Genomic DNA, 17,289 nt, shown 5'->3' on the forward strand with positions numbered 1-17,289 from the left:
AGACAATGCCATTTGATGGCTATAGGCTTTAGTATGCATCTGAAAATTTTGGACATTTTATGGCTAACTTTAATGCTGTTGGTATAGTGAACATGATCAATGGTAATTTTTTGGTATTGGCAGTTATCAGTTCATGGAATATCTTCATTGTCTTAAAAATGCCGTTTTTAAAAAATGGTTTGTATAAATTAGGAGCCAACATCTTTACATTTAGTTGCTGTGTCTCTTAAGTCTCTAATTCTAGGCAGTCCTTTCTCCCTTTTTTACCCCCCTGCCATCTGTAACTCGTAGAGATCAGATGGGTTATTCTGTGGAATAGCCCACGTTCTGGATTTATCCGTTTGATTCGTTGTCATGTCGATTAGCCTTTTTCTCTGCTCCATTTCTTTCTCTAAATAGAAGGTGGGCTCTGGAGACTTCATTTAGTTTGGGCAGGAAGACTCCACAGGTAGGATGATTTCTGAAGCTGGACAGAAGAGTCCAGGGAGGCCATGGAGGCTGGTGCTGCCCCTGGCCTGGTGGCCCAAGCCCAAGGAATCCAATGGCTGGTCCAGGCTAGCTCGCCACCCTGGGAGCCGTGTCACTGGGAGAGAAGGGGCGCCGGAGAGGGGTCCCAGAGGCCAGCATGGCTGCTTACAGTCCAGCCCGGGGCTCTTCGGTCAGGACTGAAAGGATTCTCACTAAGAGTCATCCGGTCTAGTGGCTCCATTTGGGGTCTTCCCAGAGCAGCCTCCCCTGAACCATTGCACAGCGAGAGGGCTTCTCAGCCCTTAGAAATACAGGCCAAGTCATAGGAAGAACGGAGGTCGGAGGCAGCATGGGCTTGCACCCCCGCAGCCCTGCCCCGTGGCACTTGTGTTTACTTCTCAGGGCCTCTGGGCCTTGATGGGCAGCACGGCGCAGAGGACGCTTTCTGGGTCTGTCCTAAGGAGCTCTGAGAGTGAGTGGCAGTGACACGTCAGGGGCTCTGTGGGTACAAAATTCCACACGGAGGCAAGAAGAGAAGCTGGTGTCGTGACCATGCTCTATCTCCTACGTCTGACCTGTCCAGTGACCGTTCATTTCCCAGGCCTGCGTGAGACACTTTCTGTTTACTGTACACTGTGAACTTGGTTCTGCCATCCTGTTAGGCCCCATTGTTGGCCGGCTTAATTCTTCCCGTCAGGCGAGTACTCACTCCCTGTGGCTTCTAAGAAAAGCGGTCCAGCAGGTCTGCAGTAATTATGAAATTGTTCCCATTGTTCATTCATTTGATGGCGGCGTGCGCTTCACCCGACAAGATGTCATGGTTGTGGGAAATGAGGAGGAAGGAGAGTGGGCCTCCCAGCAGGTGCCCCTGCCACAGAGAGGAGCCACGGGGAAGCTGGTGTGTTCAGTTCCCAGCGGAGTTTCTGGGCCGCGCTTGTCCTATAGCCCTGGTGGACGCGGGACGGGCTTCCAGCCGAGGCTGCCGAGCGTCTGATGCTGGGAGTAGCCTGTTCAGCTCAGCAAAGCGTCTCTGCAAGGAGCATGTGGGCAAACCAGAACACCCCCTCTTGTCATCTTGATCCCACTGTTCAGGATTCAGTTTAAAAAAAACCCCAAAACTGTGCAGAAATATTTGAGAATTCTTTAGTGGTCTTAGCTTCCTGTAAGAAAGTTTTTTCTAACTGTTGTAGCAAACTCCAAAAGGAGGGAAAGAAAGAAACAACCTACCCTGGGCCCCCGATCCAGACAGCCGAAGGCTGAAGGCGGAAGTAACTTGCTGTTTTCGACTCTCATCTTAGTAGTTGCGGGAGTTAATCCGTGACTCCGTGGCTCCAAGATTTGCACACCTTGGAAAAGAGGGGGCTTGACTGGAGCGGGGACGCTGCACTCTGTGGCACGGTTTTCAGTGGTGTGGTCCTTCTGCGCGGGGAAGAGCCCCCTGGTGGACAAGGGCTGTGTTTGCGTGGCTTGGGGGGTAAGGGCTCGGTGGGACAGAAAGTAGAGTCAGGACAGAGGGCCTTCGTAGCCGCTCCTGCTGTCAGTCATGCTGAGTCACAGGCACGACAGAGGTCAGAGCCCCTCCTGCACCCCGCAGCTGAGTGGTGCTGGCCCCATCTCCAGGCTCCCAAGGCGAAGGGCCCGCGCTCTTGGGGACCCCACGACCTGTCAGGTGTGTTCTCACGCTCTCGGGGGGGCAGCGTGGGTGTGGCAGGCCACCCTCCACGCTGACCACTCTTGGTGGTGTGATTAGCTCCCGCCAACCTTACCAGCATCTCTGGTACCAAAACAGCTTCACGTCGTTCCATTCGAGTGTGTGGAATCCAAATTGTCCATGCCTGATTTTACCTCGCCTGCCCCCCCCACCCAGTTTCTTACCATCAGTGTCACCTGCCTTTTTGTTTGTTCTCACTTTTAACTGTTTCTTGCAAATAACTTCCAGAGCCTTCCCCATCCCGAAGCTCTTCTTCACCTTCCTCTGTCTCTCTCCACGATTCTCTTCCTTTTTCAGGGACAAAAAAAAGAAAAAATAGAAGTGTGCTAAATTATTTTTTTTCTCTCTTAAAAAGATTATTTTTTCCATTTTAAAGAAACTATACTTTTATAAATACACTAAAAAAATACAAAAAGAGGGGACGCCTGGGTGGCTCAGATGGTTAAGCATCTGCCTTCAGCTCGGGTCATGGTCCCGGGGTCCTGGGATCGAGCCCCATATCGGGCTCCTGGCTCAGCGAGGAGCCTGCTTCTCCCTCTCCCTCTGCCTCTCTCCCTGCTCATGCTTTCTCTCTCTCTCTCTGTATCTGTGTGTCTCAAATGAATAAATAAAATCTTTAAAAAAAAAAATACAAAAAGAGGAAAATTTTTACCATCACTCCTGGCCCTATTTACTGTTGATGTTTCTATATATTAGTCCTTTATGTATATTTGTCTTACACATCTCTAATCGTGCTTTCTGTACAGTTATTCCTATTTCCTTATAGTTTAAGCTTGATATGTGCAGTTTTACATGATTTTATAAACCTTAAGCTTTCTAAATGGTTTTTTGTTGTTGTTTTGTTTTCCTGAATCTCAGGCTCCACACCCAGCCCGGAGCCTGATACAGGGCTTGATCTCATGACCCTGAGATCATGACCTGAGCGGAGATCAAGAGTCGGATGCTTAACCAACCGAGCCACCCGGGCACCCCCTAAATGATTTTATTGAAGGGGCCATCACCAGGGAGACTCGCTCTCCTGGATTGTGAGGCAGGGAGACTGTAGATGATACACAAGCAGGTCGATTGTTTCCTGAACAAGCATTTCTAGAGAATCTTCCCTGTGTGGGGTAAATTTTGAGGACCCACAGATCGATACCACGGGTGTCCCCCTGCTGGGCACCCGGATGCCGTGACAGACATGTAACCCAGCAGATTGCTCTGACTTGCTGAGTTCTGCCCATGGCAGTGTGTGGTGGCCCCAGAAAGTGGCAAACCCCGCTGGGTGTCGACTGTGCCGAGGGGATGCTGTCTGAGTCAGGTCTAGTGGGACGAGTGGGAGTTCGCCAGGTGGATTCGAGGAGCAGAAGAGCTGGGAGAACAGGAAAGGTGTCGAGGGGGCTGGGGGAAGGGGGTGACCCAGGGCGCGGCACCCTGTGGCGAGTGGCCAGAGCTAAAGCCAGAGAGGCACATGTGGGCCAACTCGAAGGGGTTTTGTCACCCTTTTAAGGAGTTAGGCTGCAGGAAGCCGGGAATGGTAGGAAGAGGAGGAGTATGAAGGGGTCATATGTGTCCCTCAGAAGGATCCCCACACATTACAGGAAGGACGCTGTTTGGGAGGGAGGATGGAGGACCCACAGTGACGCCAAATCCTGTGTCCCCGCTCCCTGCCATGTGTGGTCCCCGTTGCCCTGTTTGCATTCAGTCCTCCCGAGGGAGCGGGGGGAGATGCGGTCGGTTCAGGGATGCTCGGCCGGCCCGTTGCCTCGCAGGTACCACCGGTTCTTAAGCAGAGAGGCAAGGAGCTGGGCTGTGTCTCTGTTGTGTGCAGGAGGGAGGCAGGTGAGGCCACACTGGTGTGGTGGTGTGGACCGGGCAGAGAGGGCCGTGTCTGGGGGGCGTGGGGAAGGGGACAGAGGTTTTCAACATGGCTGCAGCCATCTGGCGTGAAGAGGTGACCGGAGTCAGAAAGCGTCCAGTAGGCATTCCAAGGAGTCTCCATGAAGCATTATCCATTGTGTCACCGTGCAGGCGGGTGGTCGGTGGGACTCGCCTCCTGAGAGACGGGTGCAGAGCTGCATGGACACTACAGGCCAGGGCGTTCATTCAGAAGCCATATTTCCTGCTGGAGAGGTTCCCACTGGCCAGGTTTGAGATCATTGGAGTGTCCCAGTGAAAGAATGGCAGTAATTCGTAAAAAAACCTTTTAAAAATTAGTGTTAAGGGCGAAAAAGGTCAGCTCCTAGATGGAAAAGTAATGTTAGAAATAGAAAATCACCATTTGGAGCGACTCCACAAGTAATTCTAGCAGGAACCAAGAGTGGGTCCCAAGGCCACTAGTGAAAGGTTGGGGGCATCATATTACATACGTTAAGAACAACACAGATTGCTGATTAATTATACAGGGGCAGAGGTGTGTGTTTAGTGGCGAAATCTGGCAGGCATTCCCACAGCCAAGTGACCAAACCAGTCACAGGACAAAGTAGGTATCAGATGCTCTTCGATATGATGTGCTAAGGAGGACACGCCAGTTCTGTAATTTCCTGCCAATCACATTCAACTTGACTGAGCACAAAGAAACAATCCAATAAAACCAAATGGAGGGATATTCTATAAAGAAACTAGACTGGGGCGCCTGGGTGGCTCAGTCATTAAGTGTCTGCCTTCGGCTCAGGTCATGATCCCAGGGTCCTGGGATTGAGTCCCACATGGGGCTCCCTGCTCTGCGGGAAGCCTGCTTCTCTCTCTCCCACTCCCCCGCTTGTGCTCCTGCTCTCGCTATCTCTCTCTCTGTCAAATAAATAAAATCTTTAAAAAAAAAAAAAGGAACTAGACTGGACTCTTCAAAAATATCAGTGTCCTAAATACAAAGACTGAGAAACAGAAAAATTAGACTATGTCACATAGCCTCGAGATGTGTCCCCTGGCTGGACCCTGGATCTGGGGCGTAGACGCTATAAAGGACGTGCTGAGACCTTCAGGAGCCTGAGTGAGGATGTCTGTAAACTGTGATCCTCTTGCCTCCTTGTTACACATTTAGGAGTGTGGCAATGGAAGACGGTGTCCTTGCTTCTACGTATGGGGTGAAGCATCCTAGTATATCCAACTTGTTCTCACGTGGTCCAGGAGAGAAGAGAGGGAGGAAGAAGCAAATGTGGCAAAATGCTGATAATTGATGAGTCTAAGAGAAGGGTCTGGGGGTTTCATTATTCAGCCGATCCCTGCCCACGGCCCCACTTAACGCGTTTTTGAGTCTACCATTCTGGGAAAGCGATGTGCATTCGGTAGAAACCATGCTTTAGATTTCGTGATTTGGCTCATTTCCTGGGCTAGCGATCCGTTCTGGTGAGGCTGGAGCCACAGTGCCCGGGCAGTGACTGTGCTCCTCACTTGGGCGCCGTAGTCAGTATGATACGTGAGACAGTCAGCGCTTGGTCGTAAAGTGGGCTTTGCGTCACATGGTTTTGCACAACCGTGTTGGGCATGTTAAAGTCAGCAAGGCCATGAGGTGAGGTGGGTTGGTTATAGTCAATGCATTTTTGACATAGGATATTTTCAACTCACTATAGGTTTATTGGACTGTGACACCATCATAAGTCACAGAGGAAGATCTGTACTCTGTAGATCTAGAAGTTCCCTAACAAAACTCTGAGGGAATTTTTTTTTTAATTTTTACTTCACGAACAGGTTGTGCGAAAGGATCTCTCAACACTTAAAGCAAAGATAATTTTGTTAAAAGGTAATCATGCCTTTCTGAAATGCTAGATTTCTTTTTTTTTTTTAAAGATTTTATTTATTTATTTGACAGAGAGAGACACAGCGAGAGAGGGAACACAAGCAGGGGGAGTGGGAGAGGGAGAAGCAGGCTTCCCGCAGAGCAGGGAGCCCGATGCGGGGCTCGATTCCAGGACCCTGGGATCATGACCTGAGCCGAAGGCAGACGCTTAACGACTGAGCCACCCAGGCGCCCCTGAAATGCTAGATTTCTTTAATGGGACAAGTAAGAACATGGGTGAATGGAAATGCATAGCCAACTTTGAGATTTCATGAAGCTTTGGTAAGTCTCCTTACTAGAGGCTGTGAAAAAAATTATAAAGTTTTGACTGGGGGGAAGGGAGGCTGAGGTTGGGGATTAGAGCTTGATTGCTGATAATTATAGCGATAACCCTTCCCCCAAAAGAAAGAAGAATGGATGGATACATTTGATAACAGAGAGGTGCAGAGAGCCAAACCCTTTGGAGCTTAATGGAGGGAAAAGTCTTTTTTAAAGTTGTATATATGAGTTCTAAGAGGATGTACGTACTGAAGTCTCTCTGCTTAAGAGCAGTTGAGGTGGATACGGTATTTGTGGATGAGGCAAAATCTTCCCAGGATGAGGCAGTTCCCACGTGGAGGAGTTGTTCAGAAAAGTCTCTTGTGACCACAGATGAGAGTCCGTGAGGGCTGCGTGTTCGAGGAGCACGCCCCGGATTTCACGTGCTCGGTGCCAGGCATGGAGTTCTCCCTGAAGGGCTTGGGGGTTGGGGTGCTGCCTTACATCGGGTTAGCACTTTATAATGTCTGTGGTCACTTCCTCCAGAGATCATCTCACTTCAGGCAGTGAGGGCTGAGGGCAAGGAAAGGTGGTTCTTGCCATCCTACAGATGAGAGACATCTGCAGCTGGAACGGACAGAGCGTTTGTCCCGAGCACCCAGATGCTTCACCCTGACCTGGGGCTTGGGTTGGGTGTGGGTTCATCGTTGCTCCTGTGAAAGCAGACTCGGAGCCATTTGGAGTGTCACTCCAACACGGCACAGTACAAAGCGGAGTGAAAGTCAAGTCGAAAACACCTTTTTGAGAAGGCAGAAAATGTACAATCGGTGTGTGAAAGAGTTCCGTGAAAATAACTTTTCTAGAAATGGGGAAGTTTGATTTAAAAGGAAAAAAACCACTCGGGAATAAAGGACCGTTCGTGAACCCCGGTGTGCGCCTGCATGTAAATGCCGTGTGTGAGATGGGTGGGATTTGGTGAGAACACCTGCAGCCTGGAGATAGTGTTCGGCCTCCGTCACTTGGGGAGACGCTTGCAACAACAGCAGGCTCTCTGTTGGGGTGCAGAGGCTGCAGGCTTGCTTGGGTGAGAGCGAGAATCTGGATCTGATCCCCCTGACTCACGGTGCGAAACAGAAAGAGCCTCTCTGTTGATTTGCTTCTCTCTCAAATGGCCATCGTAATGGCCGCTCCAGCCACCTGACGGCCTTGGGAGGAGAGGACGAGATAATGGGAAAGCTCTGTTGAAAAGGCTGGAGTCTCTGTACCAACGAAAGCTGATGCTTTCTTCCGTAAGACCACCGGGCCGCTGCCCTTCCACTGCCTGGTCAGGTGGGAGTAAGGAGGTCTGAGAGCTGGTGAGGGACACACGTGTGCAGCAACAAGGCCGCTGCGCTCCCCAGAGCATCCTCGAGCTTGTGAGCACCCGACCTGTCCCTGTGAGGGCCTCAGGGTCACACGGAAGGGCATTTTCGTGACTCGTGTTAGTTCTTACGTACCCGTCAGCAGTTCAGAGGGCCGGATGCCAGGCGAAATTCGGGGGGTGGCCAAGTCCTGCTGCTGTGGAGTTGACGATGAGGGTGACCACAGTGTCTAGTGTGCTTGTCAGCGGCAGGCTGCCCAGCACGTGATCGACACGGGGTTCCACGGATCCTTCTGCCCCTCGACGCCGGGTTCCTCAGCGGGTGCGGACTGTGGTCTGTGGGTTTCAGAGCAGCTCTCTGGGCATGGCCTACACAGGTGAGAGTGAATTTTCTGTGTAGCAGTGAGACTGTTCTTCAGCAATAAGACAAAATGTTCCTTGCCCTGGTGGTAGTAGGTGGATTCGTTGCATGAATGAATGAATGAACGTGTACTTTGAGAGATGCCTGGGGCATGATAGCAGGACATTAACTCTGTGAGGTATGAGGCTGCTCAAGGAAAAGTTACTTTATATGTATCCATCTTTATATATATATATATATATATATAAAATTTTTTTTTTTAATAAACTGAAGGCTCCCCAGTTTCTAACTTCTAGAGTGATCTGTGTTGTTAAGCCTCTCCTGCCCGGCCTTGTTCTTGCTTAAGCGATTTGTCCAGTTTACTTAATTTCTTAGCCGTTCATTAGATATTGAAGAAAATTGCTTGATTTTTACCAAAAACTGACTTTTCTGGGTCCTTAGGAGACCATAACTCTCATGGTGGTATAGATGTGAGAGCTCCTATCACAGCTTTGTAGTGTCCACTGAGAACGTGATCACGTGAATGCCCCCCCCAAATATCTCTGCTTTCAAAAATGAACAATCAAAAGCCTGCTAATGGTGGGGGGGGCGGATTATAGCCCATTCCTTGGAGGAAGCACACTCCGTGCTGTTTCCCACTGAATGCAAGTCAAACAGTAGGCAGAATGTATGGAGTGGTGTTTAGAGGATACTAAAAGATAGTAGCAGGCACATTGGGGAAGGAAACCAAAATGAGAAGTGTGAGAGATAAGCCAAGAGTTTCCTGTTTGTTCTTCCCCTTTGTCCTGCCTGCGCTCCAAGGCAACCTGAATCCCAGAAGTGCACACTTCCAAGACAGTCCCTCTCTTTCCAGCCCAAGGAGCAGGAATGGAAGTCCCTTTGGGACAGAGACTGGGAGAAATCCTACCAACTTCCATGCAAACCCTGTTAACATGTGGAATGTACATTCTAGACTTTTTAAAAAAAGCATAGTTTGTAAATGCCCTTCGTAGCCAACCCACGTCGTTTCCTGTGATTACTTTTCTGCACAGTATTTTGTTTCCTGTAGAGTTAGTGATTGCCTTGCTTTTTGCTTTCCTAGCTGTCTGTGCACACACACATTCGTCCCCATGTGGTGATTCTTTATTCAGGGCTGTCGGAGGCAGTGGGCTCTGTTGGAGGCACCTCCTCCAGGGCGACCCTCACGCACACCTACCCGCCCCCTGCACTGTCCGCGCTCACAGTCCCTGGGCCCTCCCTTCGTTGGCGTCCTGGTGGGTCCCGTCTCCTTTTTTCTGCATTTACTCCTTTGCTTTACAGAGTACATCCTTGTAATTCCCTGAAAACAAGAGTACATAGGTGGTAAATATTGTGAAATCTTGTGTATGTGAAAATGGCTTTAGTTTATCCTTTACTGTAGGGCCAGTTAGTAATATGGCTGGGTATAGGATTCTAAGTTGGAACTCATTTTCCCACAGAATTTGGAGGCATTCTTCCAAAGCCTTCTGTTTTCCAGTATTGTTTTTGAAAAAGCCTGAGTCTTGATCCTTTATATGAAGCTTGTTTCTAATTTCTGGAGGCGTTGGGGTCTCCTGCTATGTAGGTCTGTTTTCTTCTGTTGAGCTGCATGTTCAGTGACCTTCTGAATGTGAAAATCCATACCCTCTCTGTGGTGTGTTCAACCTGCCATCCTTAAGTAGAAATCTGGATACATTTTTTTTTAAAGGGAGATTGTAATAGAATATGTATTTCCCAAAGCCTGGAATATCATTGGTGAGATGCTGAAAAGGATCATGTTGATTAAATTGGGCAACTAATCAGAACTTAAAAATGTGCTGACAAGCATAAAATACAGACAGGCACACATTTTGTTTGACAGAGCAAATAAGAATTGCAGTGAGTGAATTGTTAAAACCACTTACGAGTCCAGTGTGTGGCCCAGATGTGTGTCAGAGACGGGTAGATCTATTTATGAACTTTTCTCACTCTTACTAAAAGGGAAAAACATGCAGTTCTACCCACATAATAATTTCAGAAGACTGAAGGCACATCCACCTCAGTATCTTGTCTCGGTTCGGTCGCCAAATATCACAAACCAAGTCTTCTCTCAGTTGACTGCTCCAGTCTCTGGCGCTTTGGCTAAGTTAGCGAAAGAGTTGTCCCCAAGCTGAGCACTGGAAGTTTTCCTAGATATTTTTCCCAAAATGGCTCTGGTAGTAAATCAATCAATGACTCTTCCTCTATCAGTATAATTTTAAAAGCTGGGTAAACGTCTGCTGAAATGTGCTATAGAAAGTGCCAGCATCGAAGGAACGTTCCGAGGCCGCATGCTTCATCTCTAGGACCAGACCCCTTCCGAGCACTGTCCAAAAAACAGTGAACATTGAGTGGCAGACTTCACGGTGGGGTCTTACGTATCTCAGCATGAACTCGTGAAGGCAGAACACTCCCGTGCGTCTCCTCTGTGCTCAGCGCCCACACCGAGCGCTTCTCTGACCAGATGTGGGGAATGCACTGTGATCCTGGCTCCCTGGGGACAGTATCAGATCCCAGAGACTAAAGACTCCATGTCACACTCACTGTCCCCACCTCCTGCTTCACACACCAGTCCCATGTCTGGGTTGTCCCCGCGCTTCTGACCCCCCAGCTATAAATTGGAGGTTCCTGTGATGACTCCTCAGGTTGATTAATTTGCTAAATGTTGCTCACAACTCAGGAAAACATGTTACTAGATTTCCCCTGTATTCTAAGAGGATATAACTTAGGGCAGCCAAATGGACGAGATGCCCCAGGCGAGGTGTGTGGGAAGGGGTGCAGAGCTTCCGTGCCCTGTCCGGGTGCGCCCCTCCTCCCAGTACCCCTGTATCTCGACTCTTTCACCACCCTGGAAGCTCTCTGAACCTTCATCCTTCAGGATTTTTGTGGAGGCTTCATTACATAAGCGGGATCGATGAGGCTGTTGGCCATGGGTGATTAACTCAGCCTCCAGCCCTTCTCCCCTCCTCGGAGGTCCAGCCCCCTGACGGCCTGGTTAGCCCTGCTGGCATCCAGCCCCCGTCCTCTGGGGCTTTCCGAAAGCAACCTCGTTAGCATGTGCTCAGGTGCGTTGGAAGGGCCTTGTGAGGAATAACCAAAGAAAGCCACCTTGATCTCAGGAAATTCCCAAGGTTGTGCAAGCAGAATGAAGTCAGAGAGCAAATGTATATTTCTGATTAGAAATCACCATATCAGAAAGCTTAATTCTAAACAGTAGTAATCACAGCGCACTTCCATGTGGGCCAATAACAAATCTTGTGTTCTCTTTTCCCATCAGCTTTTTGGAGACTGGGAAGCCCAGCTGCGGAGAATAATGAAGCTCATCGCTGGCGGCGGCCTGTCCATCACTGGCTCTCACAACATGTGTGGGGACTATCTGTACAGCGGTCACACGGTCATGCTCACACTCACCTACTTATTTATCAAAGAGTGTAAGTCCACAGCAGCCTTCCATGACATCTGCCATGTCCCCCGGTCTCTGCGGAGTCCCCTGCAAGAGGGCGGCACCTCCTGTCCCCACCGCGCCCAGACACAGGGTCCCCCGGAGTGACCCGTGTGTGTGTGTGTGTGTGTGTGTGTAGGGCGTGGGGAGTGACTTGTTCCCTCGAGTGTCAGCGTAGCATGTGGGATGCGTCAGAGCTCCTGGAAGGAGCCAGAAGGAAATCTCCTAAGACCACAGGACTCCAGCATCAGGACTGGTAGGATGTGATCATAGACCAGGTGTTTTCAAGTTCCTGGCCCTCTGCCCTAAGCGGGGACAGAAGGGGCTCGGTGACGTGGGCTCGGGGACACTAAATGAGGCAGGCACTGAATGGGAAATTCCCTTTATAAAAATGTACTTAAATACTTCATTAGGAGACACACACAAAATAATACTAAGTATGCCCCTGTCCACTGCTCAGGCTTAATAGTAGCATTTGCTGTGTCTGTTTTGTTTAACCCGTTAAAAACCAAATAAAATGTAACGAGGTGATTATGGCCTTTCATTCCTTCCTCTCGCATTTTCCTGTGTCACGTCCATGCATGTTTTGGTGCTTGCGTGTCAAGGTGTGAGGTTTTGTCAAATCTACATAATGGTATTATGTTCTCTGTGGTCTTCCAACTTGTTTTCTCTCAGATGGTGTTGGTGAGACATGAGGCTCTGGCCCATTGTAATGAACCACAGGTTAATTTTTCTCCTTATAGAAAACGCAGTTGTCCTCAATATTTTACTGTTAAAAACAGTCTCGATGAGCATTATTCAGGCAGTTTCCATGAAGAATAGTGAGTAGACCCGGGCTGTCGGTACCTTGGAAGAGGGACGCACACACTGCAGTGTGGACGTGTCTTGGGAGTGAGTGTGTGGCACCGTCTGGAATGTTGGTGTGGTTGGAATTCAGAGCGGTGGTAGTGATGAGAAGTCACAAATGAACTGATCAGTAAGAACCAGATCATGGAGCGTGCCTGAAACCGTGAGGAGTCTGAACTTACATTCTCTCAGAGACCGGGCCATACCATCCTGTTCCTCCTCCAGAGAAGGAGAAACCACTGCTGGGGCAGGTGCAGGATGGGTGGAGGGGGCCGGGCTGGAGAGCAGGGTGAGAGTGGGGGGCCGGCTGCTGCCATAATCCAGGGAAGACATGGGGTGGCCTTAACCACCGTGATGGTGTTGGCGTTGGCAAGACGCGGAGGAAACGGAGAGAGGTCCACAAACAAGAGTCCGCAGAGAGCAGGGCTGACTGGGAGCACGGGAGACAGCTGAAGACCAAAGGCTTAAAAGCCCAGTTTTGGTCTTTTTTAAGATTTTATTTGACAGAGCACAAGCAGGGGGAGCAGCAGAGGAAGAAGGAGAAGCAGATTCCCCCCTGAACAGGGAGCCCAACGTGGGACTCGATCCCAGGACCCTGAGATCATGACCTGAGCTGAAGGCAGACACTTCACTGACTGAGCCCCCTAGGCGTCCTGGGCCAGTTTTGGTCTTAAACTAAGATAGGGAAGACAGGAGAAGAGGAGATGTGCTGCAGGGCACCGGGAGAAGGAAGTGTAGGTGTTCTTCCACTCGCACTTGGCATGTGACCAAGTAGAGTGAATTCTAACAGTTTCTGTTCAGAACTGTCAGGGTTCCATCTTGCCCTTGTGCTGGGGCGAGCTGGCCATGGTGCTGGGGGCCACGCAGGCTGCGGCTGGGGGAGTGCTCCCACCCCCTGCTGATTGTACTACAGTGGGGGCTAAGCCTTGTCCTTGAAGGAATCCCAGAGTGCCATGTTGGGAGACCGGGAAGACTGGGGTCACAAACGTGGATTTTGAGTCCTGGTGCTACCACGAGCTCTGTGACCTTGGGGACCACCTTTAACCTCCCTCATCTTTAGAATGAGCTACTGGTACCCACCCTGTGGCTGAGGGAGAGGTGGTAGGAATGAAAACAGACAGCATTCATGGGCTCCGACAGAGTTGCATGAGGAATGAACGGTATCTGCTGCTGTTGTGTTGTTAGGGTGCAAATACAGATTCTCCTGGGGGTGGAATATAGAGTGCCCGCCCTTGCCCTGACCACTCCATTTAAAGCTGCAAACTTCCCTTCCCCTTCTCTGTTTCTGATCCTGCTTCTCCTGTTCAACTTCTCAATTTTCCCTTGGCATTTAACACCTTCTAACATAGCGTATAATTTACTTATTTATTATAATTATTTTGTATTGTCTCTCCTCCATGCTGGGAAGGGATCTGCCTACAGGGTAGGTTCTTTACCTGTTTACTCGTTGATCTCAGTAGCTAGAGCATCTCCTGTCCCGGGCACATAGGAGATGCTCGATAAATACTGGTGAAATGGATGACTAGTTCTTAGACCCCTTGAGAATCCAATAAAAGTGTGAACTTCCTCCCCCTGGGTAGGGAGGATGGATCACATGCAAATGACATTTCTGTGTAAAATGTCAGACCTTCTTGAGCCCATTCTTCCAGAATACAAGGTGGGAAAGCCTGCACTCATAGAGATTTTGATGCTTTCCCACCAGGGGGCTTCCAAATGGTGGTATGGACAGGTGTTTATCTGACCCTGCCCTGCCTTTGAATGCACTTGGACCCAAATTCCTGGGCAACTGGATCCTTTCTTATTTGCATTTGAGAAACAGAAATCTCCAAGACTTTCAGATTAGCGTGTGGTCACAGAGGTTGGAAAGCAGATAAAACAGTATCAATTATGACTGCCTATTCCCTCTATAAGGATCTCTAGACCAAAAAAAAGGTATTGATTTGTGTTTAGAGCATTAACCCCAAATTATTTACAAGTAAATTGACTTAAATGTCAGTGGACAGTTTTGTGGTTTGTTTTTTTTAATAGAGCATGACGCATTATCCTGTCCATTGCCGTTTTAAGCTGTATTTTATGATTATATGAATCAAGCAATAACCAAACATAAATTACAATCGCTGATAAAATCATAAAATAAGCTGCTGCCATTCTTGCCTTGGTTACGTAGAAGCTAAAGCCCTTAGATTTGCTGCCTGCGTGACATGTTTCCAGAAGGAAAGGTCAGAGTCACTGGGTGCAGGAGCGGTCATAGAGGTGCGGTTGGGTGCCCTAGAGGTGCTGGGACGACGGGGCTACGGTGAGTGTCTCGTCTTTGCAGATTCCCCTCGACGATTCTGGTGGTACCACTGGATCTGCTGGCTGCTCAGCGTGGTTGGGATCTTCTGCATCCTCTTGGCGCACGACCACTACACTGTGGACGTGGTGGTGGCCTACTACATCACCACGAGACTCTTCTGGTGGTACCACACGATGGCCAACCAGCAAGTGAGTGTCCCTCCTCGTGGGATTGCAGCCTCTCTTCCCCCTGGCCCGGCGGTGCCCACACGGCAGGGGGAGGGGGCGGACCGTCCGGCATCTAAGGTGGGGTTGTCTTTTGTGACGCTGACCCACTTGGGAATAAAAAGTGAACAGGGAATGTATGAGTGCAGCGACACAAACATAGCATCCTTCTAGAGCGAGGGCCTCCCTCCCACCGCCCCTGACAAATGTCTTCGGCTGCGCCCACCAGCTGCGCCTGGTCTCCATCCCCCCCACCCCAGCCGAGTCCTGAACGTCCATCACAGAAAGTCACCGAAACACTGATTGAGGGATACATGTATGGATGAGAGATGGAGCAAGGCCCGTGTTGTCCGTGCGCTCCCGGAATTGGCTTGTTTTCCTGCTGGGGTGTGGCCCAGTTAGCAGATGAGCACAGAGTGGCCACGTGTGTGTAACGGGGGCACAAGCGGCACACGGGGCGGGTCTGGGGTCCTTGGTGAACTGGAATAAGGAATAAGGAAACCATCTAAACTCTAGGTGGAAGGTGGTTAGCAAAGCATGTGTGTTCCTTTTGGGGCTGGGACAGTGTCTCCTTCCCCTTGACGTGGTTTTCCTGTCCTTGTTCTCCTAGGTGCTAAAAGAAGCTTCCCAGATGAACCTCCTGGCTAGGGTGTGGTGGTACAGGCCGTTTCAGTACTTCGAAAAGAATGTCCAAGGAATCGTACCTCGCTCTTACCATTGGCCCTTCCCCTGGCCAGTCGTCCACCTCAGCAGACAAGTGAAATACAGCCGCTTGGTGAACGACACATAACGGCCGCTCAAGGCCCTGGAGCGTGGAGCTGTCCGAAGTGCTAAGAACTCCGTGAGAGAAGATGCCATAAACAAACACCTCCCTAATCCTGTTCTCTTTCAAAAGTTACCTTGACTTAACCTATTGAGTTACCTGGTCAGCACTGTGATCTTTTTTTCTCTCCAAAGGACCTGCGTTGGACAACAATAAAGAGAATTTAACCTATCATGCACTGTACACATTTTCCTGTTCATAAGTTTGGGATTTCCATAACCTGCGACCACCCTGTTCCTTTGTATATGATGCAGCAGCATAAATGTAAGCTTTTATATCATCAGTTCTGGTCTTTCCAGGCACATCTGGAAATAAAGCGTATTATTTTCTTGGGAAAACATACTTTTCATATCTCTTGCCCCAAAGATTGGGCTGTAAGCCATTTTCTAGCAAATGTCTCTATGAAGGTTTCTGAGTACCTGAATGGGGTTCAATTCTGAAATCTTTCTACCTGTTGCACCGATATTCAAATAAAAATGACAGACACAGAAAGGTTCGGTAACTTTGGGTTTTGTAAAAATCAGCAGAGAGAGTGTGTCAAAAAGTGCAAAAAAAAAAAGATTCTGTTATAAAGTGATTTTCTAAGTATTTCCTAACTTTATTTTTCAAAATAATGTTATGAAAACCAAATTTAAAGATTTTTACATGTCGGAGAGAAGAGAGTTAAAATTTAAAAATGCTTCTTGGGAGAGAAATTTGTCTATGTTTCTAGTGCCTTTCTTGTCTTGATTGTATGGTCAGTAGGCAATCTTAAATGTTTTTATTTAAAATAAAATATTCCATGGAAATATAAATGTATGTATACACTACTAAATTTTGCATTTATAGCTAAATTAAATCAGAAGACTGCTTATGGTTTTTAAATCGCTATGAATTAAAGAAAGGGGGAGTTAATCAGAAAGTCAGAACCTGTTCCCATATTGTGAGCAGGTAGCAATGACATGTACCACTTAAATTATTTTATCACCTATTTGGTAGTTCGATTTTAACTATACAGTGAAAACAGCCATGAATACTTTGTTTTTAAAAAGAGAGTTTTGAAAAATGATCATTTAACTAAAAAACGTGAAAGCTCTAAATTAGTTATCCATACTCTCACGACAATTTTGTTGGTGAACAACAAAACAGAGATCTATTTCTTTAAAATATATTTGTGCAGAAACTGCATGTAACTCTAAGTTTTACTCCTAACATGAGTATGTTTGGGGAAGTATTCTCTTCTATACTTGCCAATGTGGAGAACAAAATAGTTTTTTAAGAATGAAGAAGTATATATATCCATTCTGTATTTTATGCAGCAGAATTATCTTCCATAGGGTTTTTTTGTGTATTCACAAGGTGATATTTGTATTGTAAAACAATAATGGTGAAGGAAATAAAAAGGCTTTTAAAATTTTGTTTGTTTTAAATATTTGTAAAGTTACTATTCCAGAGAGTATACTGATATCTTAACAGCTTACCTAGATCATAAATTAATCAAAATGCACTTTTTAATAAAACCTGATACTTAAAATAAATGGCTGTTATTTCTAATGTGTTCACATCCTTCCCAGAAGTCGTTGACGAAGTCATTAAAGCAAACACTGCGTTTTTGGACCTTCTTCCTTGGTTTTGTTTGAGACAGGGCCTGTGGCAACCCTGTTTCTTTCCACTTAAGGTTTCTGAAAGTGTACGAGTGTCTTTTTGAAAATACATAAGAAGAATCGAAGGTGAGTTAATAAATTCAAGCTACAGTCCACGTTGGCTAGAGAT

The 17,289-nt window shown here is 48.1% G+C and overlaps 1 protein-coding gene across 17 annotated transcripts in view; it reads left to right on the plus strand.

Annotated features, from left to right (window-relative positions):
- The window catches only part of SGMS1 (sphingomyelin synthase 1), a 268,293-nt gene extending 251,239 nt beyond the window's left edge, over nucleotides 1-17,054 (plus strand). For all 17 annotated transcript variants that reach the window (XM_035008582.1, XM_035008588.1, XM_035008580.1 and 14 more), the window contains 3 exons: nucleotides 11,205-11,358; nucleotides 14,533-14,699; nucleotides 15,325-17,054. In XM_035008582.1, the coding sequence (XP_034864473.1) occupies nucleotides 11,205-11,358; nucleotides 14,533-14,699; nucleotides 15,325-15,504 (501 nt within the window). In that variant the 3' untranslated portion in view covers nucleotides 15,505-17,054. The remainder of the gene's footprint in view (nucleotides 1-11,204; nucleotides 11,359-14,532; nucleotides 14,700-15,324) is intronic.
- The last annotated feature ends 235 nt before the right edge of the window (nucleotides 17,055-17,289 follow it).

Source organism: Mirounga leonina, unplaced genomic scaffold, assembly GCF_011800145.1.
Source record: "Mirounga leonina isolate KUSES-001 unplaced genomic scaffold, KU_Mleo_1.0 Mir_152, whole genome shotgun sequence".
In the NCBI taxonomy this organism is placed as follows: Eukaryota; Metazoa; Chordata; class Mammalia; order Carnivora; family Phocidae; genus Mirounga; species Mirounga leonina.